General features: G+C 52.7%; 1 protein-coding gene across 1 annotated transcript; it reads left to right on the top strand.

Annotated features, from left to right (window-relative positions):
• Window positions 1–8: 8 nt before the first annotated feature.
• LOC115406544 (nuclear receptor coactivator 7-like) lies at window positions 9–27,740 on the top strand. Its single transcript, XM_030116652.1, has 15 exons — window positions 9–38; window positions 2,412–2,589; window positions 2,830–2,987; window positions 6,423–6,490; window positions 20,764–20,910; window positions 22,856–22,987; window positions 23,084–23,268; window positions 23,346–23,569; window positions 23,639–23,828; window positions 25,128–25,284; window positions 25,392–25,508; window positions 26,023–26,175; window positions 26,252–26,347; window positions 26,465–26,538; window positions 27,491–27,740. The coding sequence occupies exons 2-15, from the start codon at window positions 2,531–2,533 to the stop codon at window positions 27,624–27,626; spliced, it is 1,896 nt and encodes a 631-aa protein (XP_029972512.1). The 5' UTR covers window positions 9–38; window positions 2,412–2,530; the 3' UTR covers window positions 27,627–27,740.
• Window positions 27,741–27,910: the final 170 nt, after the last annotated feature.

Below are 27,910 nucleotides of genomic sequence, written 5' to 3'. Positions count from 1 at the left end.
GTGATAGGGTGACTTATACACAGGGGTGCACATAAGCGGTGCGTTGGTGCGCATGTGCTACCAAATTAAAAAATGCATACCTGATGAAACATTGTAACGCTCATTTGCGTACCAAGATTTGGGGATAGCAAGGTGCGCATTAGTGCTGTGACGTTTAATGAACGAGCCGTTCGTTTGAACGGCTCTTTTAAGTGAACGACGAGAGCCGGTTCACAGCTGTCTGAGAGCCGTTCCTTGATGCAAATTGTCCACGCTTCCTTCTCGTGTCTCCTGAGTGTCTCCTGAGTCCAGCTGTCTCCGCTGCTTTCATGTGAACGACCGAGTTTCGGTTTTCCGCGGCTCGCTCCAGTCACCTGAACGCAGCAGCGAGCTAGCGGAGGAGAAGAGTCCAGAACCCGGAGAGGAGCCGGTGTTTTGGAAGAACTAGTTTCCCTTAATTGGTGACTGGATTTCTTTCACGTCCCTTGTTGCTGATAGATGTTAAAAACCAGACAAAAAGCCGTTCAGGCCTTTAATGAGTCTGCTTTCAACATCCGCTGCTACTAGCAGCAGCAGGAAGTGCTAAAGGAAGTCAGTCACCAGGTAACAAGGAAACCAGTGAATTTGAAACACCGTATTGACGGCTTTATCAGAGGTTTTAGCAATGGAACACACACACGCACACACACACACACAGACCATAAAATGCTCGGTTAAAGGACATGCAGCAGCATTCTGAAGCTCTTTTCTGGAGACAACAGAGTGGGCGGGGCTCACTCAGAGCTTTCTGTTCAGGTGTAATGTTCTGCTGTTGGGAGTAAAATGACGTGCACAATACTTCAGACTGTCCTGTTTAGTCCTGTGCATGGAGTACAGCAGCCGCACAGGGACAAAAAGCTCGCTGCGCCTCCAATGAAGCTCTCTGGCGCCCCCTAGGGGAGGCGCGCCTCAGACTTTGAAAACCGCTGGTTTAAGTGATAAAAAGCAGATACTGTATCAGAACTTTTATTTTTCAGAGCTTTAAACACCATTATATTTTGTGAAAGTTAGAAGGTTTCAGACATTCTGTTGCTGCTTCTCTTCATGTTCAGTTGAAATTAAAGCTCCTGTCCGGAGTTTTGAAAGAGAGAGGTTTTTTTTAATCCAATGTCTCGAGGTCCCCCCTCCCTCTGCTTTCATGAGCGACCAAGCCACGCCCCTTAATTGTGCACGCGAATTATTTGTCGGGTGAAAATGAGAGCCTCTGAGTCCTACAGCATCCTCCATGTTGAGCTGTTTACGGTGGATGTTCAGCAGACAGTGGATATATCTGCTGCGTTGCTAACTCTCCTCTGCTGGGCGAGCGGCCGTGCTCTCTGGCTGCTCCACACTTTGATTGACAACACGAGAATGCGGAAGCTCGAAATCTATTGGCTGAAGCTGACCGGTGCTTTTTCGGATAACATGGGGGTCTATGAGACGAAGGCGGGGCTCATGAATAAATTTTTATATTGCGTTATGCTAATATTATATTGTAGTATGAACCAGACTGACACATTTAAGCTCTGTTGAAAAATGATACATACAGTGGAAACGAACGGAAACTCCGGACACGAGCTTTAAAGCAGCTATGTAACATCGTCCACACATCCCTCTATTTTGTTCTTCCTGTAGGGCGTGGGGAAAAAAATGTATTTAAAAATGTGAGGACCAAGCAACAACCCAAGGTTCTCCCCTGAGAACCAGACAAAAAAATTTTATTTGCACCCCTGCTCATACAAAACTTGAACTGGTGAGCCTGAAGCCTGCAGTACCACCTGCAGCCACCAGGAGGCAGTGGTGAGCCTGAAGCCTGCAGTACCGCCTGGAGGCTCCAGGAGGCAGTAGTGAGCCTGAAGCCTGCAGTACCACCTGCAGCCACCAGGAGGCAGTAGTAAGCCTGAAGCCTGCAGTACCACCTGGTGAAAACGTCCTCCTTCCTGTTTGTGTCAGGAAGCGAGGAGCAGCATGCTGTCCCTTCACTGGGGCTCAGGTTGACCTGTGTGGTCCTGAAACTGAGATAAGTTCGTTTTATTGTCCGCTCATTAAAATAGTGGAGGTGAAAGTTACTCAGTGTGATTAACAGATGGTTCTAAACACTGAGATTTAAAGTGTGAATAAAGACCCTCCTGTGGAATACAAATGTCTAAAAGTACTGAAAATGAGTCAGAAGTCATCAGTTTCAGCATCACATTAATTCTCTGATTGGCTGGGAATTGTGTCTGAGTGAGTAACAGCTGTCCTTCAGATGGGAGGGTGAGAGCAGAGAGCTGGAATCAGCTGACAGGAAGTTCAGCGATGTGACAGAGGAAGAAGAAGTCCTGCTTCACCACAAAGACTCACAGTCGGCAGCGCCGCGGCGTCATGTGACACCTGGTCTCCAAACACCCTAACCGCTCCTCTTCCTCTTTCAGGTGATGGAGCAGAGGATGGAGGGTGGCGTGGGGAGTAAGAGGAGGAGGAAGGATGCAAGCTGAGCCCCCCCAACACCCCCCTTCCTGCTGGTCTTCATGGAGCAGTGAGTTGAGCAGTCATGGACGGAGCGTCGCAGAGAAGCAAGACGAGTGGCTACTTCAGTCAGATGAACGCCAGGTCAGCCCTTCAGAGAGTGTGTGTGTGTGTGTGTGTGTGTGTGTGTGTGTGTGTGTGTGTGTGTGTGTGTGTGTGTGTGTGTGTGTGTGTGTGGTTCCATCCTGAATGAACCCTGATCTGGATCAGACTGTTCTGGAATCAGCATGGTGTTCTAGTGCCTGAAGCGACGGTTCCCCCGTCCAGCCAGCAGGGGGCAGTGCGTCCGTCACCTGCTTGAGTCTGTGCTGCTGTGTGTTGAAGGTGGGGGTCCAGGCTGCCCCCCGGGGTCTCTCAGCCTCCACGCTTTGCCCAGCGGCCCTGGGAGAGACCACCGCTGGCCCCGGAGCCGCAGGGGGGGGCCGCCGGGAGCCACGCCCCCCACATCAGAAACCCCCAGCTGAGGCAGTACTACCTGCAAGGTACTGCTGAGGGCAACACACCAGATCAACACGCCAGAGCAACACACCAGAGCAACACACCAGAGCTACACACCAGAGCTACACACCAGAGCTACACACCAGATCAACACGCCAGAGCAACACACCAGAGCAACACGCCAGAGCAACACACCAGAGCAACACACCAGAGCTACACACCAGAGCTACACACCAGAGCAACACACCAGAGCAACACACCAGAGCAACACACCAGAGCTACACACCAGAGCTACACGCCAGAGCAACACACCAGAGCTACACGCCAGAGCTACACGCCAGAGCAACACACCAGAGCAACACACCAGAGCAACACGCCAGAGCAACACGCCAGAGCAACACGCCAGAGCAACACACCAGAGCTACACGCCAGAGCAACACACCAGAGCTACACACCAGAGCTACACGCCAGAACAACACGCCAGAGCAACACACCAGAGCTACACACCAGAGCTACACGCCAGAGCAACACACCAGAGCTACACGCCAGAGCAACACGCCAGAGCAACACACCAGAGCAACACGCCAGAGCAACACAACAGAGCTACACACCAGAGCTACACACCAGAGCAACACACCAGAGCAACACACCAGAGCAACACACCAGAGCAACACGCCAGAGCAACACGCCAGAGCAACACACCAGAGCTACACGCCAGAACAACACGCCAGAGCAACACACCAGAGCTACACGCCAGAGCAACACGCCAGAGCAACACACCAGAGCAACACACCAGAGCAACACGCCAGAGCAACACGCCAGAGCAACACACCAGAGCTACACGCCAGAACAACACGCCAGAGCAACACACCAGAGCTACACACCAGAGCTACACGCCAGAGCAACACACCAGAGCTACACGCCAGAGCAACACACCAGAGCTACACGCCAGAGCAACACGCCAGAGCAACACACCAGAGCAACACACCAGAGCAACACGCCAGAGCAACACGCCAGAGCAACACGCCAGAGCAACACACCAGAGCAACACACCAGAGCAACACGCCAGAGCTACACGCCAGAGCAACACACCAGAGCAACACGCCAGAGCAACACACCAGAGCAACACACCAGAGCAACACACCAGAGCTACACACCAGAGCAACACACCAGAGCAACACACCAGAGCTACACACCAGAGCTACACACCAGAGCTACACACCAGATCAACACGCCAGAGCAACACACCAGAGCAACACACCAGAGCTACACACCAGAGCTACACGCCAGAGCAACACGCCAGAGCAACACGCCAGAGCAACACGCCAGAGCTACACGCCAGAGCAACACGCCAGAGCAACACGCCAGAGCAACACACCAGAGCTACACGCCAGAGCAACACACCAGAGCTACACGCCAGAACAACACACCAGATCAACACGCCAGAGCAACACACCAGAGCTACACACCAGAGCAACACACCAGAGCAACACACCAGAGCTACACACCAGAGCTACACACCAGAGCTACACACCAGATCAACACGCCAGAGCAACACACCAGAGCTACACGCCAGAGCAACACACCAGAGCAACACACCAGAGCTACACACCAGAGCTACACGCCAGAGCAACACACCAGAGCTACACGCCAGAGCAACACGCCAGAGCAACACACCAGAGCTACACGCCAGAACAACACGCCAGAGCTACACGCCAGAGCTACACACCAGAGCAACACGCCAGAGCAACACACCAGAGCTACACGCCAGAGCAACACGCCAGAGCAACACACCAGAGCTACACGCCAGAGCAACACGCCAGAGCAACACGCCAGAGCAACACGCCAGAGCAACACACCAGAGCTACACACCAGAGCAACACACCAGAGCAACACGCCAGAGCTACACGCCAGAGCTACACGCCAGAGCAACACGCCAGAGCAACACGCCAGAGCTACACGCCAGAGCAACACGCCAGAGCTACACGCCAGAGCTACACGCCAGAGCAACACGCCAGAGCAACACGCCAGAGCTACACGCCAGAGCAACACGCCAGAGCTACACGCCAGAGCAACACGCCAGAGCTACACACCAGAGCAACACCCCAGAGCTACACACCAGAGCAACACACCAGAGCAACACGCCAGAGCTACACGCCAGAGCTACACGCCAGAGCTACACACCAGAGCTACACGCCAGAGCTACACGCCAGAGCAACACACCAGAGCAACACACCAGAGCTACACACCAGAGCAACACACCAGAGCTACACACCAGAGCAACACACCAGAGCTACACACCAGAGCTACACACCAGAGCTACACGCCAGAGCTACACACCAGAGCAACACGCCAGAGCTACACACCAGAGCTACACGCCAGAGCAACACGCCAGAGCTACACGCCAGAGCAACACGCCAGAGCTACACGCCAGAGCTACACACCAGAGCTACACGCCAGAGCAACACGCCAGAGCTACACACCAGAGCAACACGCCAGAGCTACACGCCAGAGCTACACGCCAGAGCTACACACCAGAGCTACACGCCAGAGCTACACACCAGAGCTACACACCAGATCAACACGCCAGAGCAACACACCAGAGCTACACGCCAGAGCAACACACCAGAGCAACACACCAGAGCTACACGCCAGAGCAACACGCCAGAGCAACACGCCAGAGCAACACGCCAGAGCAACACGCCAGAGCTACACACCAGAGCAACACACCAGAGCAACACACCAGAGCAACACGCCAGAGCTACAGAAGGCTTTTCTGATCCCAACAGAGCTTCGGGAGAAATTTAGATCCAAGATCGAGCGGCGGACATCCGTATAGGTCTAGCAGACGGGGCATCGGTAACGCCGCTCCTAAAACGGCTTTAATCATCCAAAAACTCATTAGTTTCACCAACATTTCCTCCTGGTCCCTCAGCCTCTCCTCCACAGCCCGGGGTCCAGATATGTCATATATGCAGATATATGTTCGATTTGAATGTACTACGTGGCATCCACGCGTATCTAGACACCTACATCTAGATATCTATATGTCCAGGCGGTAGTGTGACGAGAGCTATGGAAGCCACGGTGTTGGTGTGTGTGTGTGATGAAATACCATGATGAAATATTGGTGAAACGAATGAGTTTTTGGACGATTAAAGCCGTTTTAGGAGCGGCGTTACCGATGCCCCGTCTGCTAGACCTGTACGGATGTCCACCGCTCGACTTTGGATCTAAATTTCTCCCGTGAAACATGATAACTGTTTAAACTGTACTTATCCTTTCAAGAGGAAGTAGAAATAAAAAATCCCATGTGAACACACTGAGTGTGTGTCTCTCAGTGTGTCTCTCAGTGTATGTGTGTGTGTGTGTGTGTGTGTGTGTGTGTGTGTGTGTGTGTTTCTGTGTGTGTGTGTGTGTGTGCTTCAGCCCCTCCCACTGGGCTCCATGACTGACAGAGCGGTGTTGTCCGTCCTCAGGGACGTCTTGGGACCTCAGCAGGACGCTGCTGACAGACGTGTCTTCGGTTGGCGGCCCCAGCAGCCCGGTGAGTCCCTGGTTTGATTCCGGGCCGTGCAGTGGGAGGGTGGGCGTGGCAGTGAGAGGCTGCAGGGGGAGCCTCAGGTTTCTATCGGAAATGAGAGACAGACAGACTGAGGCTGTTGATGAATAACACACACACACACACACACACACACACACACACACACACACACACAGTCTTGTATTTCTATCCTTGTGGGGACCGTCCATTGACTCCCATTCATGTCCAGCCCCTAACCCTGACCCTTACCCTAACCCTAACCCACACCACAACAAAGCCTAACCCTAAAGAAATGTTTTTGCACTTTTACTTTTTTCAATAACAACAACATGGTCAAGAAAACACTGTTTCTCCTACTTAGGACCGGAAAAAGGTCCCCAAAAGCACGTCGTTCCACGTTTTGCTATCCTTGTGGGGACATTTGGCCCCGATAAGGATAGAAATACAAGAACACACACACACACACACACACACACACACACACACACACACACACACACACACACACACACACACACACACACACACACATTTGTATTTCTATCCTTGTGGGGACCTTCCATTGACTCCCATTCATGTCTAACTCCTGACCCTAATTAGGGGATTCCAGGTCTTGTTCTGAGGGTCTCTGAGCGACGGGAGTAGGACCGTTGGAATCGCCTCGGCGAGCTCTACAACATATCTGGCATTGCCATTTTATACCCGGAAAGTGTATGTGGCATTTATTTCCCTAACCATGGGTCCTAGACAAAAACGGGACGTCTAGGTGAATTCGGGGGATTTTTTACAGTCCGGTGATGTGTCTTTTGACTCTCTAGCACCTATTTTTTTTTGTTGCAGTACCACCATTTTACCACTAGGGGGAGCAATTTGTCTGTCGTTTTCTGGAATATAGTTCCACAATTGGTTCAATCTACCACTGTGAGCCGTAGGAACATGCTAGAGAGCTGGGAGTTGGTTTAAACTGCTGTTAGGGGACTCGGGCTCCCTTGGCCACCGTTTCTGAGTGCCTAGGACCTTTCTACCAAAGATTCCAGAACTGAAGATTCCGTTTCCAGAACTGAAGATTCCGTTTCCGGAACTGAAGATTCCGTTTCCGGAACTGAACATTCTGAAAACGAGCTCCAACTCCGCTCAGGAAGGACCGAGAGCTCTGGCAATGACTGCAAATGAAAGCTGAGGGCCTCAGCAGTGCAATGGAAGTGGTTTCAAGTGTCCAACTACAACACTGTAGATTTTGAATAGGGATTCCAGATTGGTCAAGCCTTGACCGATTCTGGAAGGTGCTGTAACTGAGCTCAGGAAAGAGCTAGAGGTGTGGGATTTACTTCAAATGAAAGCTGGGGGGGTCCCTGACAGGTGTGGTATGATGTCATCTCTGTAAACCTGCATAAAAATTTCACCTCATGAATCAGCCCATAGACTGTATGGTGGGATACAGGGGCATGAGCCTTATGTGTCCTGAGGGTCAGTTGGGTCAATTTCCACCATGAATTTTGCGACCCCTTGGGGAGTGGCAACAACCCCAAACACACAACTGTTGGGGTGGTGACTGTCTGTTTTGGGTGTTTTTGGGCTGATCCAAACACTTTGAGCTTCAAAGATGCAATCTGGAAGGGGATTCCAGATTCCAGATTCCAGATTCCAGATTAGGATTCCAGATTCCAGATTCCAGATTCCAGATTCCAGATTGGGATTCCAGATTCCAGATTCCAGATTCCAGATTCCAGATTGGGATTCCAGATTCGGTCAAGCAATGATAACTCCTCTCAGGAAGGAGCTAGATGGCTGGGATTAGCATCAAATGAAAGCTTAGGACCTCAGCAGTGTAATGGTTGCAGTGTCAAGTCTCAAGTCACTTCTTAAAAATCAATGTCATTTTCTGGAAGGGGATTCCAGATTTAGACATCAAATGACCGATTCTGGAATCTGCTATAACTCCTCTCAGGAAGGAGCTAGAGGGCTGGGATTAGCATCAAATGAAAGCTTAGGACCTCAGCAGTGTAATGGTTGCAGTGTCAAGTCTCAAGTCACTTTTTAAAAATCGATGTCATTTTCTGGAAGGGGATTCCAGATTTAGACATCAAATGACCGATTCTGGAATCTGCTATAACTCCTCTCAGGAAGGAGCTAGATGCGTGGGACTGGCTTCAAATGAAAGCTGAGGGCCCTCCGAGTGTAATGGTAGTAATTTCAAGTGTGTAACTTCAATGTTAAGGGTTTTATGGTCAACCCTATGTGTAACCCTAACTCGGTAACCCTACTCCCTAACTGTAACCCTAACAATCCCAAACAATGAGGGCTAGGGTTATGAAAGTTTGATATGTGTCTCCCTCGGGGGTCCCTGACAGGTGGGTTGTGGTGTCGTCTCTGTAACCCTAGCAGAAAAATTTGACCTCATGAATCACCCCATAATGTATATGGTTGGACCCGTGGGGATGAGCCTTGGGTGTCCTGAGGGTCGGTTCGGTCAATTTCCACCATGAAATGTGGAACCCTTCGGGGACTGGCAACGACCCCGCACACGTGTCTCTTGGGGCAGTGACTGTCTGTTTTGGGTGTTTTTGGGCTGATCCAAACACCCTGAGCTTCAGAAACGCAATCTGGAAGGGGATTCCAGATTTCGTCATTCAATGACCAATTCTGGAATCCTCTGTAACTCCTCTCAGGAAGGAGGTAGAAGTGTGGGCTTGGCTTCAAATGAAAGCTGAGGGCCTTGCGAGTGTAACGGTGGTACTTTCAAGTGTCTAACTCCACGTTTAAGTTTCAATGACACTTTCTGGAAGGGGATTCCAGAAAGTGTCATCCAATGACCGATTCTGGAATTCTCAACCCTAACTCCTCTCAGGAAGGAGCTAGAGGGCTGGGATTAGCATCAAATGAAAGCTTAGGACCTCAGCAGTGTAATGGTTGCAGTGTCAAGTCTCAAGTCACTTCTTAAAAATCGATGTCATTTTCTGGAAGGGGATTCCAGATTTAGACATCAAATGACCGATTCTGGAATCTGCTATAACTCCTCTCAGGAAGGAGCTAGATGGCTGGGATTAGCATCAAATGAAAGCTTAGGACCTCAGCAGTGCAATGGTTGCAGTGTCAAGTCTCAAGTCACTTTTTAGAAATCGATGTCATTTTCTGGAAGGGGATTCCAGATTTAGACATCAAATGACACATTCTGGAATCTGCCTTAACTCCTCTCAGGAAGGAGCTAGAGGCGTGGGACTGGCTTCAAATGAAAGCTGAGGGCCCTCCGAGTGTAATGGTGGTAGTTTCAAGTGTCTAACTTAAATGTTAAGGGTTTTTTGGTCAACCCTATGTGTAACCCTAACTCGGTAACCCTACTCCCTAACTGTAACCCTAACAATCCCAAACAATGAGGGCTAGGGTTATGAAAGTTTGATATGTGTCTCCCTCGGGGGTCCCTGACAGGTCTGTTGTGGTCTTGGTAAGATTCGGTCAAGTAATGATAACTCCTGTCAGGAAGGAGCTAGAAGGCTGAGATTGGCATCAAATGAAAGCTTAGGGCCTCAGCAATGCAATGGTTATAGTTTTAAGTGTCTACCTGCACTTTTTAAAAATCGATGTCATTTTCTGGAAGGGGATTCCAGATTTAGACATCAAATGACCGATTCTGGAATCTGCTATAACTCCTCTCAGGAAGGAGCTAGAGGGCTGGGATTAGCATCAAATGAAAGCTTAGGACCTGAGCAGTGCAATGGTTGTAGTTTCAAGTGTCTACCTGCACTTTTTAAAAATCGATGTCATTTTCTGGAAGGGGATTCCAGATTTAGACATCAAATGACACATTCTGGAATCTGCTATAACTCCTCTCAGGAAGGAGCAAGAGGCGTGGGACTGGCTTCAAATGAAAGCTGAGCGTCCTGTGAGTGTAATGGTGGTAGTTTCAAGTGTCTAACTTCAATGTTAAGGGTTATATGGTCAACCCTATGTGTAACCCTAACTCGGTAACCCTACACCCTAACTGTAACCCTATACTCAAAAAAGCAGGTATGTTGTGATGACATCTCTCTGACCCCTAAAGAAAAACTTTGACGTTCACCACAATAAGCATGTTCCCTGTGGGATTTGATCCCACAAAAGTTGGGTTGAAAGCCATAGCATAAGACCACTCAGCCACTCAGTGCCATGAATTTTTCGCGTTTGGAACTTGTACTTATTTTTTAAGCTTTGTGTGGAGGGGGGCTGGGATAATGACCCTCCTAACCCTTGGGGTCAGAGGTCATTTAACCCTAGTTTCCAAACAATTAGGGCTAGGGTTATGAAAGGTGGCTGTCGGTTTTGGGTGTTTTTGGGTGTTTTTGGGCTGATCCAAACACTTTGGGTTTCAATGTCTCTTTCTGGAATGCAATGCCAGCTTGCTTCATTCTGGTGACAATCTCTAACTTTGTCCAGGAAGGCCCTAGAAGTGTGGGATTGGCATCAAATGAAAGCTTAGGGCCTTGGCAGTACAATGGTAGTGGTTTCAAGTGTCTAACTTAAATGGTAAGGGGTCTTTGGTCAACCCTATTTGCAACCCTAAGCCCTAAGCCTTGACCCTAACTCCAGTCAGGGTTTTTATTGGCTTCCAATGACAGCTTAGGGCCTTAAGAGTGTAATGGTGTTCCTTTCAGGTGTGTACCTGCACTTTTTAAAAAACGATGTCACATTCTGGAAGGGGATTCCAGATTTAGTCATCCAATGTCAGATTCTGGAATCTGAAAGGTTAGGCTAAGTTAGTTTAATAAAACACTTTGCCTCAGTAACACTAAGTCTCCACTGCTCAAGATGCACCACAATAAGCATGTCCCCCGTGGGGTTTGATCCCACAACCTACTGGTTGCAAGCCATAGCATTAGACCACTCGGCCACTCAGTGCTATGAATTTTTCGCGTTTGGAACTTGTACTTATTTTTTAAGCTTTGTGTGGAGGGGGGCTGGGATAATGACCCTCCTAGCCCGAGGGGGTAGAGGTAATCTAACCCTAGTTTGCTGACTATTAGGGTTACGGTGATGAAAAATTGATATGTGTCTCCCTGGGGGGTGCCTGACAGGTGTGTTGTGGTGTCATTTCTCTAACCCTAGCAGAAAAATTTGACCTCGTGAATCAGCGTATAATCTATATGGTTGGATTGGGAGGCTGATGCCCCACTGAGTCTGGGGGATTTGCAAGCTCTCCCAGGGGTCAAAATTTAAACGTTGACCGATCGACACGAGGCTCACGTATGTTCATCGGGGGTGCCAGGACATCCACTGTGAGAAGTTTCAGCCCTGTGCGACCCTCCTGACCCTATCGGTCAAAGGTCAACGGGGTGACCTTTCCCATAAGGCCTTGAGCCAGGGAGCTGAAATTCGCTGTCATGCATCGGGGCTGGCAGCACATCCACGGTGTGCGATCTCAGCCCTCTAGGCCACCCGGAAGTCTTTCAGGAGAGCTGAAGGCACTCGTTTTCAAAAACGCCTTAACCGAACATATTTTGTGCGCCATTTTTGAAATACTTGAGCAAACGAGCTCAAAGTGGCATCAAAATGACCGTCTCTACACCCCGCTGATGTGTGCCGACAGTGGTGGTTGTAGCTGAAACGGAAATACCCGAAAAAAGCACGTTTCTGTATTTCGCCGTTTCACGTTTTTATTTTTTAAAAATCAACGGTTATAGCCAGGGGGCTGAGACTTTCAGGGTGTCCTCGGGGTCCCATCCCACACCTGTGATAAAATTTTCAGCCCTCCGGGACATGTAGAAGTATGTGAAATAGGCAAATGCTAACGTTTTGTGGCTAAAATAGGAGCTAATTTCGCTATTTACATTAATAGCTCCCAAACGATGACAGCTAGCCGGCTCAAACTCGCACACAAGGTGTGTGGTGACCTTAGGCACCCATCGATATGGGGCAGCCCCGCCCACCGCGTGGAATTACTGCACAAAGTGGGCGGGAGCTGAAATTAGCCGTTAGCTGCTAACTCTAACTTCCAGCTTGAATAACTCCTAAACGATTAGGGTTAGGAGGATGGGGGTTGGAGGCATGACTCCCGGGGGGGTCCCTGACAGTTGTGTGGAAGGGGATCCCTCCAGCGCATAAGGAAGCCGCGTGGTTGTTGCATTTAGCATTAGCCGCCGCTAACGATTTCGGAGTTGAATAACTCTGGAAGGGGAGGGGCTAGGAGGGTGTGGCTTTAACAGCTGACTCCCTGGGGGGTCCCTGACCTGTCTGTGGGACCTCATCCCTCTGCTGCCCTCCTAGCCCCGCCCAATGACCTTTAACCACAGGAGCGCGTTTAATTGAATAACTCAGGAAGGGGAGGGGCTAGGAGGGTGTGGCTTGAACAGTTGACTTCCAGTGGGGTCCCCGACACTTGTGTGCGATGGCATCCCGATCGGACCTTTGGATCTCCTTCAAATCATGTTTTTTCACTTTTTTCAGCGAAATCTCATTTCAGAGAGGATTGGGAGGCTGATGGCATAGTAACCCTAGAGGATCTGTAGTCTGTCATAGGGGGTGAAAATTAACGCTTTGCCCGATTGGCACGAAACTCGGGTGGGTTCATCGGGGGTGCCAGGAGAGCCGCTGTGTTGATTTTCAGCCCTCTGGGACCATCTTGACCCTAGGGGTCAAAGGTCATCTAACCCTAGATCGCAGACCATTAGGGCTAGGGTTATGAAAGTTGGATATGTGTCTCACTGGGGGGTGCCTGACAGGTGTGTTGTGGTGTCATTTCTGTAACCCTAGCAGAAAAATTTGACCTCATGAATCAGCACATAATCTATATGGTTGGATCCGTGGGGATGAGCCTTGGGTGTCCTGAGGGTCGGTTGGGTCAATTTCCACCATGAAATTTGGGACCCTCGGGGACCGGCAGGACCCCCGCACACATACCTCATGTGAGGTCAGGGATCCCCTCATCACTCTAAGGGATTCCCCCAGAGGGTGAAAACAACGCATTGAGCTAGAGACAAAAAAACACTAGATCCTGCATCGGGGCTTCCAGGGCATCCATCCTGTGAAGTTTCAGCTCTCTAGAATACTTTTTTCCAAAAAAATCCATCCGTTTTCACTTGCCCTGCAGAAGGCCCGAAATAAAGCATGAATCATAGCAAAATCCCTCAACGCTTTGACCGATCGGCACGAAACTCGGGAACCTGCATCAGGGGAGCCAGGGTATCCATTGTGAGAAGTTTCAGCCCTGAGCGACCTTCCTGACCCTATCGGTCAAAGGTCAACGGGGTGACCTTTCCCATAAGGCCTTGAGCCAGGGAGCTCAAATTCGGGGTCATGCATCGGGGCTGGCAGCACATCCAATCTGTGCGATTTCAGCCCTCTAGGCCACCCGGAAGTCTTTCGGGAGAGCTGAAGGCACTCGTTTTCAAAAACGCCTTAACCGAACATATTTTGTGCGCCATTTTTGAAATACTGGAGCAAACGAGGTCAAAGTGGCATCAAAATGACCGTCTCTACACCCCGCTGATGTGTGCCGGCTGCGGTGGTTGTAGCTGAAACGGAAATACCCGAAAAAAGCTACTTTCTGCATTTCGCGTTTTCACGTTTTTATTTTTTAAAAATCAACGGTAATAGCTGGAGGGCTGAGACTTTCAGGGTTGCCTCGGGGTCCCCTTCTGCACCTGTGGTAAAATTTTCAGCCTCCCGGGACATGTAGAAGTATGTTAAATAGGCAAATGCTAACGTTTTGCGGCTAAAAAACGAGCTAATTTAGCTATTTTCGTTAATAGCTCCCAAACGGTGATAGCTAGCCGGCTCAAACTCGCACACAGGGTGCGTGGTGACCTTAGGCACCCTTTGATATGGGGCAGCCCTGCCCACCGCGTAGAATTACTGCGCAAATTGAGAAGGAGCTTAAATTAGCCGTTAGCTGCTAACCCTAACTTTGAGCTTTAATAACTCCTAAACGATTAGGGTTAGGAGGATGGGATTTGGATGCATGACTCCCGGGAGGGTCCCTGATGGGTGTGTAAAAGGATATCCCTCCAGCGCGTGCACAAGCCGCGTGGTTAACGCGTTTAGCATTAGCCGCCGCTAACGACTTTGGAGTTGAATAACTCTGGAAGGGGAGGGGCTAGGAGGGTGTGGCTTTGTCAGGTGACCCCCAGGGGGGTCCCTGACCTGTTTGTGGAAGGTCATCCCTCTGCTGCCCTCCTAGCCCCGCCCAGTGACCTTTAACCTCCAGAGCGCGTTTAATTGAATAACTCTGGAAGGGGAGGGGCTAGGAGGGTGTGGCTTTGACAGGTGAGGCCCAGGGGGGTCCCCGACACCTGTGTGGAATGGCATCCCGATCGGACCTTTGGATCTCCTTCAAATCATGTTTTTTCACTTTTTTCAGCGAAATCTCATTTCAGAGAGGATTGGGAGGCTGATGGCATAGTAACCCTAGAGGATCTGTAGTCTGTCATAGGGGGTGAAAATTAACGCTTTGCCCGATTGGCACGAAACTCGGGGAGGTTGATCGGGGGTGCTGGGAGAGCCGCTGTGTGGATTTTCAGCCCTCTGGGACCAACTTGACCCTAGGGGTCAAAGGTCATCGAGCCCTAGTTCGCAAACGATTAGGGTTAGGGTTATGCAAATTTGATATGCGTCTCCCCGGGGGGTCCCTGACAGGTCTGTTGAGGTTTCATATCTCTAACCCTAGCGTAAAAATTTGACCTCACGAATCAGCACATAGTCTATATGGATGGATTGGGAGGCTGATGAGGAGCATTTTCAGCCCTCTGGGAACCTCGTAACCCTAGCGGTCAACGGTAATCTAACCCTAATTCCATCAACATTAGGGTTGGATATGTTGGGAGTTGGATATGTGTTGATACGCGATGAGCCTTGGGTGTCCTGAGGGTCGGTTCGGTCAATTTCCACCGTGAAATTTCGGACCTCTCGGGGACCGGCAACAACCCCATACACGTATTTCTTGGGCTGCTGACTGTCTGTTTTGGGTGTTTTTGGGCTCATCCTAGCATGTGGAGCTAACATGGCTAAGGATTCCAGATTCGGTCAACCAATGACCGCTTCTGGAATCAGCTATAACTCAGCTCAGGAAGGAGCTACAGTGGTAAGATTGGTGTCAAATTAAAGCTTAGGACCTCAGCAATGCAATGGTGGTGGTTTCAAGTGTCTAAATGCAACTTTTTAAAAAACGATGTCACATTCTGGAAGGCAATTCCAGATTTCGTCAACCAATGACCAAATCTGGAATCAGCTATAACTTTGCCCGGGAAGGAGCTAGAGGGCTGGGATTGACTTCAGATGATAGCTGAGAGCCTCAGCAGTGCAATGGTGGTGGTTTCAAGTGTTTAACTCCACATTTAAGGGTCAAGGACTTATTCTGGAAGGGGATTCCAGATTTGGTCAACCAATGACCGCTTCTGGAATCTGCTCTAACTCGGCCCAGGAAAGAGCTGGAGGGCTGGGAGTGACATCAGATGACAGCTGGGGGGTCCCTGACAGGTGTGTTGTGATGTCATCTTTCTACCCCCTGGATAAAAATTTGACCTCATGAATCAGCCCATAGTCTATGTGGTTGGATCGGTGGGGATGAGCCTTGGGTGTCCTGAGGGTCAGTTTTGTCAATTTCCACCATGAAATTTTTGACCTCTCGGGGACCGACAACAACCCCATACACGTATTTCTTGGGCTGGTGACTGTCTGTTTTGGGTGTTTTTGGGCTGATCCAGGCACTCAGAGCTTCCGAGACGCAATCTGGAAGGGGATTCCAGATTCCAGATTGGGATTCCAGATTCCAGATTCCAGATTCCAGATTCCAGATTTGGTCAAGCAATGATAACTCCGCCCAGGAAGGAGCTAGAGGACTGGGCTGGGCTTCAGATGACAGCTGAGGGCCTCAGCAGCGCAATGGTGGTGGTTTCACGTGTCTACCTGCAATCTTAAGGGTCAAAAACGCAATCTGGAAGGGGATTCCAGATTCGGTCAAGCAATGATAACTCCTCTCAGGAAGGAGCTAGAGGGCTGAGATTGGCATCAAATGAAAGCTTAGGGCCTCAGCAGTGCAATGGTTGTAGTTTCAAGTGTCTACCTGCACTTTTTAAAAATCGATGTCACATTCTGGAAGGGGATTCCAGATTAGGTCAACCAATGACCAAATCTGGAATCTGCTCTAACTCTGCCCAGGAAGTAGCTAGAGGACTGGGATTGGCTTCTACTGACAGCTGGGGAGGTCCCTGACAGGTGTGGTGGGGTGTCATCTCTCTACCCCCTGGATAAAAATTTGACCTCATGAATCAGCCCATAGTCTATGTGGTTGGATCGGTGGGGATGAGCCTTGGGTGTCCTGAGGGTCAGTCGGGTCAATTTCCACCATGAAATTTGGGACCCCTCGGGGACTGGCAACGACCCCGCACACGTGTCTCTCGGGGCGGTGACTGTCTGTTTTGGGTGTTTTTGGGCTGATCCAAGCACTTTGAGCTTCAAAGACGCAATCTGGAAGGGGATTCCAGATTCCAGATTGGGATTCCAGATTCCAGGTTGGGATTCCAGATTCCAGATTCCAGGTTGGGATTCCAGATTCCAGATTCCAGATTCCAGATTCCAGGTTGGGATTCCAGATTCCAGATTCCAGATTCCAGATTGGAATGGGATTCCAGATGCGGTCAAGCAATGATAACTCCGCCCAGGAAGTAGCTAGAGGACTGAGATTGGCTTCCACTGACAGCTGGGGAGGTCCCTGACAGGTGTGGTGGGGTGTCATCTCTCCAGGACCTCTAGAAATGTTTGACTTCACCAATCGGCCCCCGCTCTCTAGCGTTGATCCGGGCTGATGAGCTTTCTTTGTCCTCAGGGTCGGTCGGGTCAATTTCCAACGTGAAATTTTTGACCCCTCGGGGACCGGCGGGACCCCCACCCACGCGTTTGTGGGGGTGTGACTGTCTGTTTTGTGTGTTTTGGGGCTCGTCCCAACATTTTTGGCATTTCGGGTGAAAATCCCACATGGCCGGGTTCTCTGATTTATTTAGAGTCATTTTGGTGAAAAACATGGGTTAGCCACTTGAAAACTGAATTTTAAAATGGTTTTCTAACTTTTGATGGCTCTCTAGCGCTCAAAACATAGTGGTCAAAATCCGGAATTGAGATTCCGGAATTGAAAAAACCGGAAACGGAATTTTCAGTTCTGGATTCCAGATTCCAGATTCCAGATTCCAGAATTGCAAATTCCGGATCCGGATTCTTCCGTTCTGGAATTCCAGATTCCTATCAAATCGACGGTGTCCCCTAACCCTTACCCTAACCCTAACCCACACCAAAACAAAGCCTAACCCTAAAGAAATGTTTTTGCACTTTTACTTTTTTCAGTAACAACAACATGGTCAAGAAAACACTGTTTCCCCCCATGGGGACCCAAAAAATGTCCCCACGATGCACATCGTTCCAGGTTTTCCTATCCTTGTGGGGACATTTGGTCCCCACAAGGATAGAAAAACCCGTACACACACACACACACACACACAGCAGTGTATTGTTGCGGTCTGTCAGGCGCCAGTCATCAGCCAGAGCTCAGCAGTCTTTGCACCGACAGCACAACAAGCACACTTCTACAAAACACCATTAACCTTTGACCCTGAGGCTCCGCCCAGTCTGAACTCTGTCCAATCAGAAGAGCTCCAGATAGCTTCTCCTCTAAAGTCTTTCAGTGGAGAATCAGTTAAAATGTCACCAGCTGAGTTTTCTAACTCTTCTGACAGCCGCTGTCGCTGTGACTGATCACAAGCAGCACCGGCCTGGTTTCCACGGCGCCGGGTGACGGACTGTAGGAGCAGCGGCCTGTAAAGGCTCATATAAACACTGAGAGGATCGGCTTCGCTCAGAGGCGATTGTATTTTGATCCGATTGTTGGAGGTGGTCTACACCCATCAATAATCTGCTCTATGTCTCATATGAACGCCGCCTGACAGCCGATTGGATTAAATAGCCGATTATTGGTTCCGCCATGCGTTCCCTTGTACGTAGTGACGTGATGACGTGACAGGAAACAGGAAGCAGGAAGCGGGACAGTCAAAGTCAAGCAGAAGAACTGGACGATGTTTGAGAATCACTTTTAATAAAAACCCAGAGAGAATAAACCCTGGAGAGGAGACATGGCCGCAGATCGCACAACAGCCAGTTGTTGAAAGAGCTCCGGGACACAGCGTCTCAGTGGGGGGACAGCGTCTCAGTGGGGGGACAGCGTCTCAGTGGGGGGACAGCGTCTCAGTGGGAGGACAGTGTGTCAGTGGGGGGACAGCGTCTCAGTGGGAGGACAGTGTGTCAGTGGGGGGACAGCGTCTCAGTGGGAGGACAGTGTGTCAGTGGGGGGACAGCGTCTCGGGGGGGACAGCGTCTCAGTGGGGGGACAGCGTCTCAGTGGAGGGACAGCGTCTCAGTGGGAGGACAGTGTGTCAGTGGGGGGACAGCGTCTCGGGGGGGACAGCGTCTCAGTGGGGGGACAGCGTCTCAGTGGAGGGACGGCGTCTCAGTGGGAGGACAGTGTGTCAGTGGGGGGACAGCGTCTCAGTGGGAGGACAGTGTGTCAGTGGGGGGACAGCGTCTCGGGGGGGACAGCGTCTCAGTGGGGGGACAGCGTCTCAGTGGGGGGACAGCGTCTCAGTGGGAGGACAGTGTGTCAGTGGGGGGACAGCGTCTCGGGGGGGACAGCGTCTCAGTGGGGGGACAGCGTCTCAGTGGGGGGACGGCGTCTCAGTGGGAGGACAGTGTGTCAGTGGGGGGACAGCGTCTCAGTGGAGGGACAGCGTCTCAGTGGGGGGACAGCGTGTCAGTGGGGGGACAGCGTCTCAGTGGAGGGACAGCGTCTCAGTGGGGGGACAGCGTCTCAGTGGGGGGACAGCGTCTCAGTGGAGGGACAGCGTCTCAGTGGGGGGACAGCGTCTCAGTGGAGGGACAGCGTCTCAGTGGAGGGACAGCGTCTCAGTGGGGGGACAGTGTGTCAGTGGGGGGACAGCGTCTCGGGGGGGACAGCGTCTCAGTGGGGGGACAGCGTCTCAGTGGAGGGACGGCGTCTCAGTGGGAGGACAGTGTGTCAGTGGGGGGACAGCGTCTCAGTGGAGGGACAGCGTCTCAGTGGAGGGACAGCGTCTCAGTGGGGGGACAGCGTGTCAGTGGGGGGACAGCGTCTCAGTGGAGGGACAGCGTCTCAGTGGGGACAGTCCTCAGCGTGTCCCCCTCAGCAGAGCTGGACTCTCCTGTCACATGGTCAGCCTTGGTCCTGAATCAGCCGTTCTTAGAGACGCTCTAGAGTTCTGCTGAGAACAGGCTGGTTCTGGTTCTGCGTCTGTCCCTGGTTCTCCTGCAGAACCGTCTCAGGGAGAAGATGCAGCTTCCTTTCAGATCCCAGTCAGGAGTCTTCCAGTGGATTTATCTCTGTGTGGCTCACAGCTCATTTGCATAGCATTGATTTTTTTTCCCGCCAAATGAGGCTCAGGGAGCCGTGCTCCGGCTCATCGCACAACTCGAAGGTCTGAACTCACTGTGGTGGAACCAAAACCAGAACAGATTCAGGTCTTGGTCCAGTTTGAATTCCAGGAGCAGACAGACCCCGAGATGAGTCTGCCAATCAGGAGCAGCTACGTAACTCTGAGCCGGGCTACATGCTACATGCTAAAGAGCTTCGGGACTCACACACTAGTGATGCTACATGCTACATCAGGACACCACATGCTACACACCCGTCTGTGGGATTTCCAGATGCGGCGTTTCCATGTGGAAAAAACAAAGGTTAAAGTCAGTATCCACTACCAGGGGGAGGGGCTATCTCCAGGGGGAGGGGTTATCTCCAGGGGGAGGGGCTATCTCCAGAGGGAGGGGCTATCTCCCCTCATGATGTCATGAAGGGAGTTTCTCTGAATCTCCTGTTTGAGCTCAGATTCAGTAAAGGGATCCAGTGAGGGAGGAGAGATGTTCCTCACGTCACTGAATGAGGCTGGACTTCACTGGAGCCTCATTGAGGAAATGAGGACACGGTTCCTGTGAGAAACCTGTAGAAACAGAATGCCGAGTCATTCAGGACCTTCAGGGCCTGATGAGAGCTGCTGAAGCAGTGTGTGTCAGGTGTCGGGTCCAGCCCTCATGTGTGCTGTGGGTCTGAGATGTGACCACAAACACAGGCCTGCGTAAAGAGGAACTGATCTCTGAGGTACTGTGTGTGTGTGTGTGTGTGTGTGTGTGTGTGTGTGTGTGTGTGTGTGTGTGTGTGTGTGTGTGTGTGTGTGTGTGTGTGTGGTTGTGTGTGGTTGTGTGTGACTGTCCCTATCATGGCGTCCTCTCTGGAGCAGCTGCTCGTCCACACAGAGGAAAGCACTGCAGCAGACCCGGAGCTGGATCTGGACTCGAAGGTGGAGCAGCAGGCGGAGCAGCAGGCGGAGCAGCAGGCGGAGGCGGATCAGGCGTCTTCACCAGAGGCAGAATATGACAAACTGCTGGTAAGAAGAGCCTCGCTGTGCCTCGCTCAGTGGAGAGCTCACCTCAGCTCACATCTCAGAGAAGCTGTTTGACTTCCTCTTCGTCTGCAGACATCAGATCCAGCCTGTGGCTGAGAGCCTCACACACTGTAGAACACACTGCTGTGTCTTCAGCTGCAGCTCTGGCTGATTCAGATGGTGTCACAGCTGCAGGTCGTCTACAGGACAGGTTTAGTCCGTCCTGTTGAAGTCACTTCGCCCCTGCAGATGGTTTTTTCATTTAGCACGTTCAGACTGTTTGCTGTGTGGATGAATGCTTTGATTCCAGAGTCGCACTGATCACCTCAACCTGAGAGGAGGGCAGGACCAAGTTCACTTACACATAATTCACAGGACATGTAGAGCTGATATAGAGGAGCTGTAGAGCCACTGTAGAGATGTAGAGCCACTATAGAGGAGCCGTAGAGCCACTATAGAGATGTAGAGTCACTATAGAGCAGCTGTAGAGCCACTATAGAGGAGCTATAGAGTCACTATAGAGGAGCTGTAGAGTCACTATAGAGATGTAGAGCCGCTATAGAGGAGCTGTAGAGTCACTATAGAGGAGCTGTAGAGTCACTATAGAGATGTAGAGTCACTATAGAGCAGCTGTAGAGCCACTATAGAGGAGCTATAGAGTCACTATAGAGGAGCTGTAGAGTCACTATAGAGATGTAGAGCCACTATAGAGGAGCTGTAGAGTCACTATAGAGGAGCTGTAGAGTCACTATAGAGGAGCTGTAGAGCCACTATAGAGATGTAGAGCCACTATAGAGGAGCTGTAGAGTCACTATAGAGGAGCTGTAGAGCCACTATAGAGGAGCTGTAGAGCTACTATAGAGGAGCTGTAGAGCCACTATAGAGGAGCTGTAGAGCCACTATAGAGATGTAGAGCCACTATAGAGATGTAGAGCCACTATAGAGATGTAGAGCCACTATAGAGATGTAGAGCCACTATAGAGGAGCTGTAGAGCCACTATAGAGATGTAGAGCCACTATAGAGGAGCTGTAGAGCCACTATAGAGATGTAGAGCCACTATAGAGGAGCTGTAGAGCCACTATAGAGGAGCTGTAGAGCCACTATAGAGATGTAGAGCCACTATAGAGATGTAGAGCCACTATAGAGGAGCTGTAGAGCCACTATAGAGATGTAGAGCCACTATAGAGGAGCTGTAGAGCCACCATAGAGATGTAGAGCCACTATAGAGGAGCTGTAGAGCCACTATAGAGGAGCTGTAGAGCCACTATAGAGATGTAGAGCCACTATAGAGATGTAGAGCCACTATAGAGGAGCTGTAGAGCCACTATAGAGATGTAGAGCCACTATAGAGGAGCTGTAGAGCCACTATAGAGGAGCTGTAGAGCCACTATAGAGATGTAGAGCCACTATAGAGGAGCTGTAGAGCCACTATAGAGATGTAGAGCCACTATAGAGGAGCTGTAGAGCCACTATAGAGGAGCTGTAGAGCCACTATAGAGATGTAGAGTCACTATAGAGGAGCTGTAGAGCCACTATAGAGATGTAGAGCCACTATAGAGGAGCTGTAGAGCCACTATAGAGGAGCTGTAGAGTCACTATAGAGATGTAGAGCCACTATAGAGCAGCTGTAGTCGCTATAGAGGAGCTGTAGAGCCACTATAGAGGGGTTATCATGTCGCAGCCGGATGCTGCAGACCCCTGTCTTACATAAAAACAAGTCCTTGAATCTAAATCTCGATGCTTTTACCAAATTGAGAACCATCAGAACATTTCATATCACTCTTAAATGGTAAATGGACTACACTTATATCGCCCTTTCTACCCTGCACTGACAGAGCCCAAAGCGCTTTACACTGCAATATCACATTCACCCATTCACACTCACATTCACACACCAGTGTGAGATGTGTGTGTGTTTTAATCACACACACATTTTATTGTGGACAGGACGTGGAGGCGGTGCCCATGCCTGATGGACAGCTGTGCTTATTGGCCCTCCCACCCGAGTGCTGCCAGGGGGAGGGGCCAGAGGCCACACCCTACCTGAAGCTGTTCTGCAGCTACATCACCGACCGCAAGGTGGAGCTCAGCATAACACACAACTCCACCCTGTCCGGCCGCGGTACTCACCACACACTGTGTGTGTGTGTCTGTGTGTGTGTGTGTGTGTGTCAGGGTGTCATTTCAGGGATCCTGCTGGTGACCTCTAATAAGCTCTTCTTTGACCCGTGTAAGACTCATCCTCTGGTGAGGGAGCACGGCTGTGAGGACTACCTGCTGTCCTGCTCTGTGGACAGTCTGCAGTCCGTCTGCTTCTTCTCGGACATCTCTCATGTCCACTTCAACCCCTGCCAGCAGAGGTCAGCGCAGCTCCCCTTCACACAGCACACACTCCGTCCGACCCTGATGCACACACACTCTCTGCCTTTGACTTCAGGAGAAGACACAGGAACCTTTTCCAGAGGTTGAAATCTCCCAGAAGCAGCAGCAGTACAATCCCAGCTGGGCGGAGCCTGAAGCAGGAGGAGGCGGAGCTGGAGCGGGAGGTGGAGGTGGAGGTGGAGCTGGAGCGCAGTCCTCTGGCCTTCTGCTGTGGCGGTCCAGACGCTGGCGGTGCAGTGCAGGCGGAGCTGCAGCAGGCCGGCCAGCCAGAGGGCCCAGGTGGAGACCAGCTCCTGCAGGCTGCTGTCAGGCTTCCTGCTGTTAACGGGGGTCCGTTTGACTCCACAGCTCCTCCGAGGCCGGCGGCGGGCGGACCGGCGGCGGGCGGACCGGCGGCGGGCGGACCGGCGGCGCTCAGGTTTGTGCGTCTGCGGGTTCGGCCCGGCTCGGGAAGGGGGCGGCCCGGAGCAGGTCTTCACTTGGGCCCGGACCAGCACTGCTCCAGGAGGGACGCCTGGCTGGCGCTGTCCCAGGAGAGGTAACCACTTCAGATCAGGCTTGAGGGAACACACACACAGGGAAAACGCACAGGTTTGTATTTCTATCCTTGTGAGGACACTCATTGACATAATGCATTTACTAGCCCCTGACCCTGACCCTGACCCTGACCCTGACCCTGACCCTGACCCTGACCCAGACCACAACACAGCCTAACCCTAAAGAAATGTTTTTGACCTTTGACTTTTTCCAGTAACAACAACATGGTCAAGAAAACACTGTTTCCCTCATTAGGACCGGAAGAAGGTCCCACAAGGCACATCGGGCTGGTTTTCCTATCCTTGTGGGGACATTTGGTCCCCACAAGGATAGGAAAACCCGCGCATGCAAACTCCCCAGAGAGCGGGCTGGGAAGAGGAGCTGTCTCACACTTTGTTACTGGTATTCTTAAAAGGAGGAGCAGCCAGTCCTCAGCAGTGAGTGACAGCCGCTTTCATTCAAAGTCACATATTTAATTTTATGCGTTTCAAAATAGTATCTAGTCCCATCAGATATTTCTGTGATGTTCTCTGGCGATGTCTCCAGAGAAGCCTGAGGACTGAGAGATTCCAGTGTGGTAGAGCTCAGTGAGTGAGAGTGAGCTGCTCCGGTGTGTGTCCTGTTCCTCACTCCCACTCAGAGTGAGCTGCTCCGGTGTGTGTCCTGTTCCTCACTCCCACTCAGAGTGAGCTGGTCGGTGTGTGTCCTGTTCCTCACTCCCACTCAGAGTGAGCTGCTCCGGTGTGTGTCCTGTTCCTCACTCCCACTCAGAGTGAGCTGGTCGGTGTGTGTCCTGTTCCTCACTCCCACTCAGAGTGAGCTGCTCCGGTGTGTGTCCTGTTCCTCACTCCCACTCAGAGTGAGCTGGTCGGTGTGTGTCCTGTTCCTCACTCCCACTCAGAGTGAGCTGGTCGGTGTGTGTCCTGTTCCTCACTCCCACTCAGAGTGAGCTGGTCGGTGTGTGTCCTGTTCCTCACTCCCACTCAGAGTGAGCTGGTCGGTGTGTGTCCTGTTCCTCACTCCCACTCAGAGTGAGCTGGTCGGTGTGTGTCCTGTTCCTCACTCCCACTCAGAGTGAGCTGGTCGGTGTGTGTCCTGTTCCTCACTCCCACTCAGAGTGAGCTGGTCGGTGTGTGTCCTGTTCCTCACTCCCACTCAGAGTGAGCTGGTCGGTGTGTGTCCTGTTCCTCACTCCCACTCAGAGTGAGCTGGTCACTCATTGATGCTGGAGTTACTGCCTAACCGGGCGCCGGTCCTGAGACTAATGAGGCTGCTTCCTGCTTCCTGCTCTCCGCTGCAGCGCCGAGCGGCTGCAGGCCCACCTCCAGCTCTGCCGGCCCCACCTGGACACCCTGCAGGGGGACGCCGACCCCGACCACGAGGACTTCGTCCTGCTGGAGGACAGGGAGGCGGAGGACGCGTCCCAGAAGCCCGGCGGCTCGGGAGACGACTGGGAGGCGAGTCTGGCCGGGCGCAGTCAAATCAGCCGTCCTGTCCCGCGGCCGCACGCCTTCATTTGAATCACAGCAGCCTGACGGCCGGCTCCGCCCTCTCCGCCTTACAGATGGTGTCCATGGAGGACAGCGGGGACAGACCGGCGCAGGGCCCCGAGCCAGACCCTGAGGGACTCCAGCAGGTCCTGGAGACCAGCCACATCCTCCAGGCTGAACACGTCCGAGAGGTGAGCTGTGAGTGTGTGTGTGTGTGTGTGTGTGTGTGTGTGTGTGTGTGTGTGTGTGTATTTGGCTGCTGGAAGCCTCACTCCAGGTTTTCTCTCCGTCACACTCGATGGTTCTTCCATCTGGAGAGCCACACCCCGGACCTGAGGGCTCATCAGCATGCAAACCTCAGACACACACACACACACACACACACACACACACACACACACACACACACACACACACACACACACTCAACATGAGGAAGTGTGTCCTCATCCAAGATGGCGGACACACTGGACACAAGGCTCACCAGGCCTGTTCCCGAGGACGGATTCTGTCTGTGGAGCAGCTGTGTGTCCCACTGTGTGTCCCGGGGTGTGTCCCACTGTGTGTCCCACTGTGTGTCCCGGGGTGTGTCCCACTGTGTGTCCCACTGTGTGTCCCGGGGTGTGTCCCACTGTGTGTCCCACTGTGTGTCCCGGTGTCCGTCCCGGGTCCCGGCCCTCACGGCCTGTGGGTCTCCGTCCTCAGCTGTCCCGGGAGCTCCCTGCGTGGACGGAGGGCCGGGCGTGGACGCTGTCCTACAGCACGTCCCGGCACGGCGCCAGCCTGCAGTCCCTGTACCGGAGGCTCCGGGCCGCCGACTCCCCGGTGCTGCTGGTCATCAGAGACGCCCTGGATGAGGTACGGACCGGCGGCGGCGGCGGCGGCGGCCCCGGGCGCCGCCCCGCCGTGTCTGACTGCACCTGGCTGTCCGCAGGTCTTCGGAGCCTTCCTGTCTCACCCTCTGAGGCCCAGCGAGGAGTTCTACGGCACCGGAGAGACCTTCCTCTTCATGCTGCACCCTCGCTTCAAGGTCCCTGACCTCTGACCTCTGACCCCTGCTGCTGTCACGGCGGCCGGCGTCCTGCCGCTCCGTCCTGGCGGCGGTGCTGACGGTGTTGATCAGACTGTCTCTGCGTTTGTCTTCCAGTGCTTCAGGTGGACCGGAGACAACTGCTTCTTCATCAAAGGCTACCGGGACGCCTTCGCCATCGGGGGGGGCAGGTGAGTCTGCTGCCCTGCAGAGCCCGTCCCCCCTGTCCCTGCAGAGCCCGTCCCCCCTGTCCCTGCAGGGCCCGTCCCCCGCTGGCCCTGCAGAGCCCGTCCCCCCTGTCCCTGCAGAGCCCGTCCCCCCTGTCCCTGCAGAGCCCGTCCCCCGCTGTCCCTGCAGAGCCCGTCCCCCCTGTCCCTGCAGAGCCCGTCCCCCCTGTCCCTGCAGAGCCCGTCCCCCGCTGTCACTGCAGAGCCCGTCCCCCCTGTCCCTGCAGAGCCCGTCCCCCCTGTCCCTGCAGAGCCCGTCCCCCCCTGTCCCTGCAGAGCTCGTCCCCCCTGTCCCTGCAGAGCCCGTCCCCCCTGTCCCTGCAGAGCCCGTCCCCCGCTGTCCCTGCAGAGCCCGTCCCCCCCTGTCCCTGCAGAGCTCGTCCCCCCTGTCCCTGCAGAGCCCGTCCCCCCTGTCCCTGCAGAGCCTGTCCTCCCCCTGTCCTCAGCATCCTGTCCCTCAGTGTCCTGTCCTCAGTGTCCTGTCCTCAGCGTCCTGTCCCTCAGCGTCCTGTCCCTCAGTGTCCTGTCCCTCAGCGTCCTGTCCTCAGTGTCCTGTCCCTCAGCATCCTGTCCTCAGCATCCTGTCCTCAGCATCCTGTCCCTCAGTGTCCTGTCCCTCAGCGTCCTGTCCTCAGTGTCCTGTCCCTCAGCGTCCTGTCCCTCAGTGTCCTGTCCCTCAGCGTCCTGTCCTCAGTGTCCTGTCCCTCAGCATCCTGTCCTCAGCATCCTGTCCTCAGCATCCTGTCCCTCAGTGTCCTGTCCCTCAGCGTCCTGTCCTCAGTGTCCTGTCCCTCAGTGTCCTGTCCCTCAGTGTCCTGTCCTCAGCATCCTGGCCCTCAGTGTCCTGTCCCTCAGCATCCTGTCCTCAGCATCCTGTCCTCAGCGTCCTGTCCTCAGCGTCCTGTCCTGTGTGCAGTGGACACTTCGGCCTGTGGCTGGACGAGGACCTGTACCTGGGCCACAGCAGTCCCTGCTACACCTTCAACAACTGCTGCCTGTCGGAGACCAGCGACTTCCGGGTGACGGAGCTGGAGGTGTGGACGTTCAGCTGAGGGGAGCGCCACCTCTCCTCCTCTCCTCCTCCTCTCCTCCTCCTCTCCTCGTCCTCTCCTCGTCCTCTCCTCTCCTCCTCCTCTCCTCCTCTCCTCCTCTCCTCTCCTCCTCCTCTCCTCTCCTACTCCTCCTCTTCCTCCACCTCTCCTCCACCTCTCCTCCTCCTCTCCTCCACCTCTCCTCCTCTCCTCCTCCTCCTCTTCCTCCACCTCTCCTCTCCTCCACCTCTCCTCTTCCTCCTCCTCTCCACCCCCTCTCTCCTCCTCTTCCTCCACCTCTCCTC

Source organism: Salarias fasciatus, chromosome 19, assembly GCF_902148845.1.
Source record: "Salarias fasciatus chromosome 19, fSalaFa1.1, whole genome shotgun sequence".
NCBI classification, from domain to species: domain Eukaryota; kingdom Metazoa; phylum Chordata; class Actinopteri; order Blenniiformes; family Blenniidae; genus Salarias; species Salarias fasciatus.
Note: the sequence above shows the minus strand (reverse complement) of the source record. Positions and strands in the feature narration are given on the sequence as shown.

Coding starts and splice junctions, on each gene's coding strand:
- LOC115406544 (XM_030116652.1), top strand. CDS start 2,531: ATGGACGGAGCGTCGCAGAGAAGCAAGACGAGTGGCTACTTCAGTCAG. Junction 23,570..23,638: donor CGGCCAGCCAGAGGGCCCAG/GTGGAGACCAGC, acceptor TTGACTCCACAG/CTCCTCCGAGGCCGGCGGCG. Junction 25,509..26,022: donor AGGCTGAACACGTCCGAGAG/GTGAGCTGTGAG, acceptor CTCCGTCCTCAG/CTGTCCCGGGAGCTCCCTGC.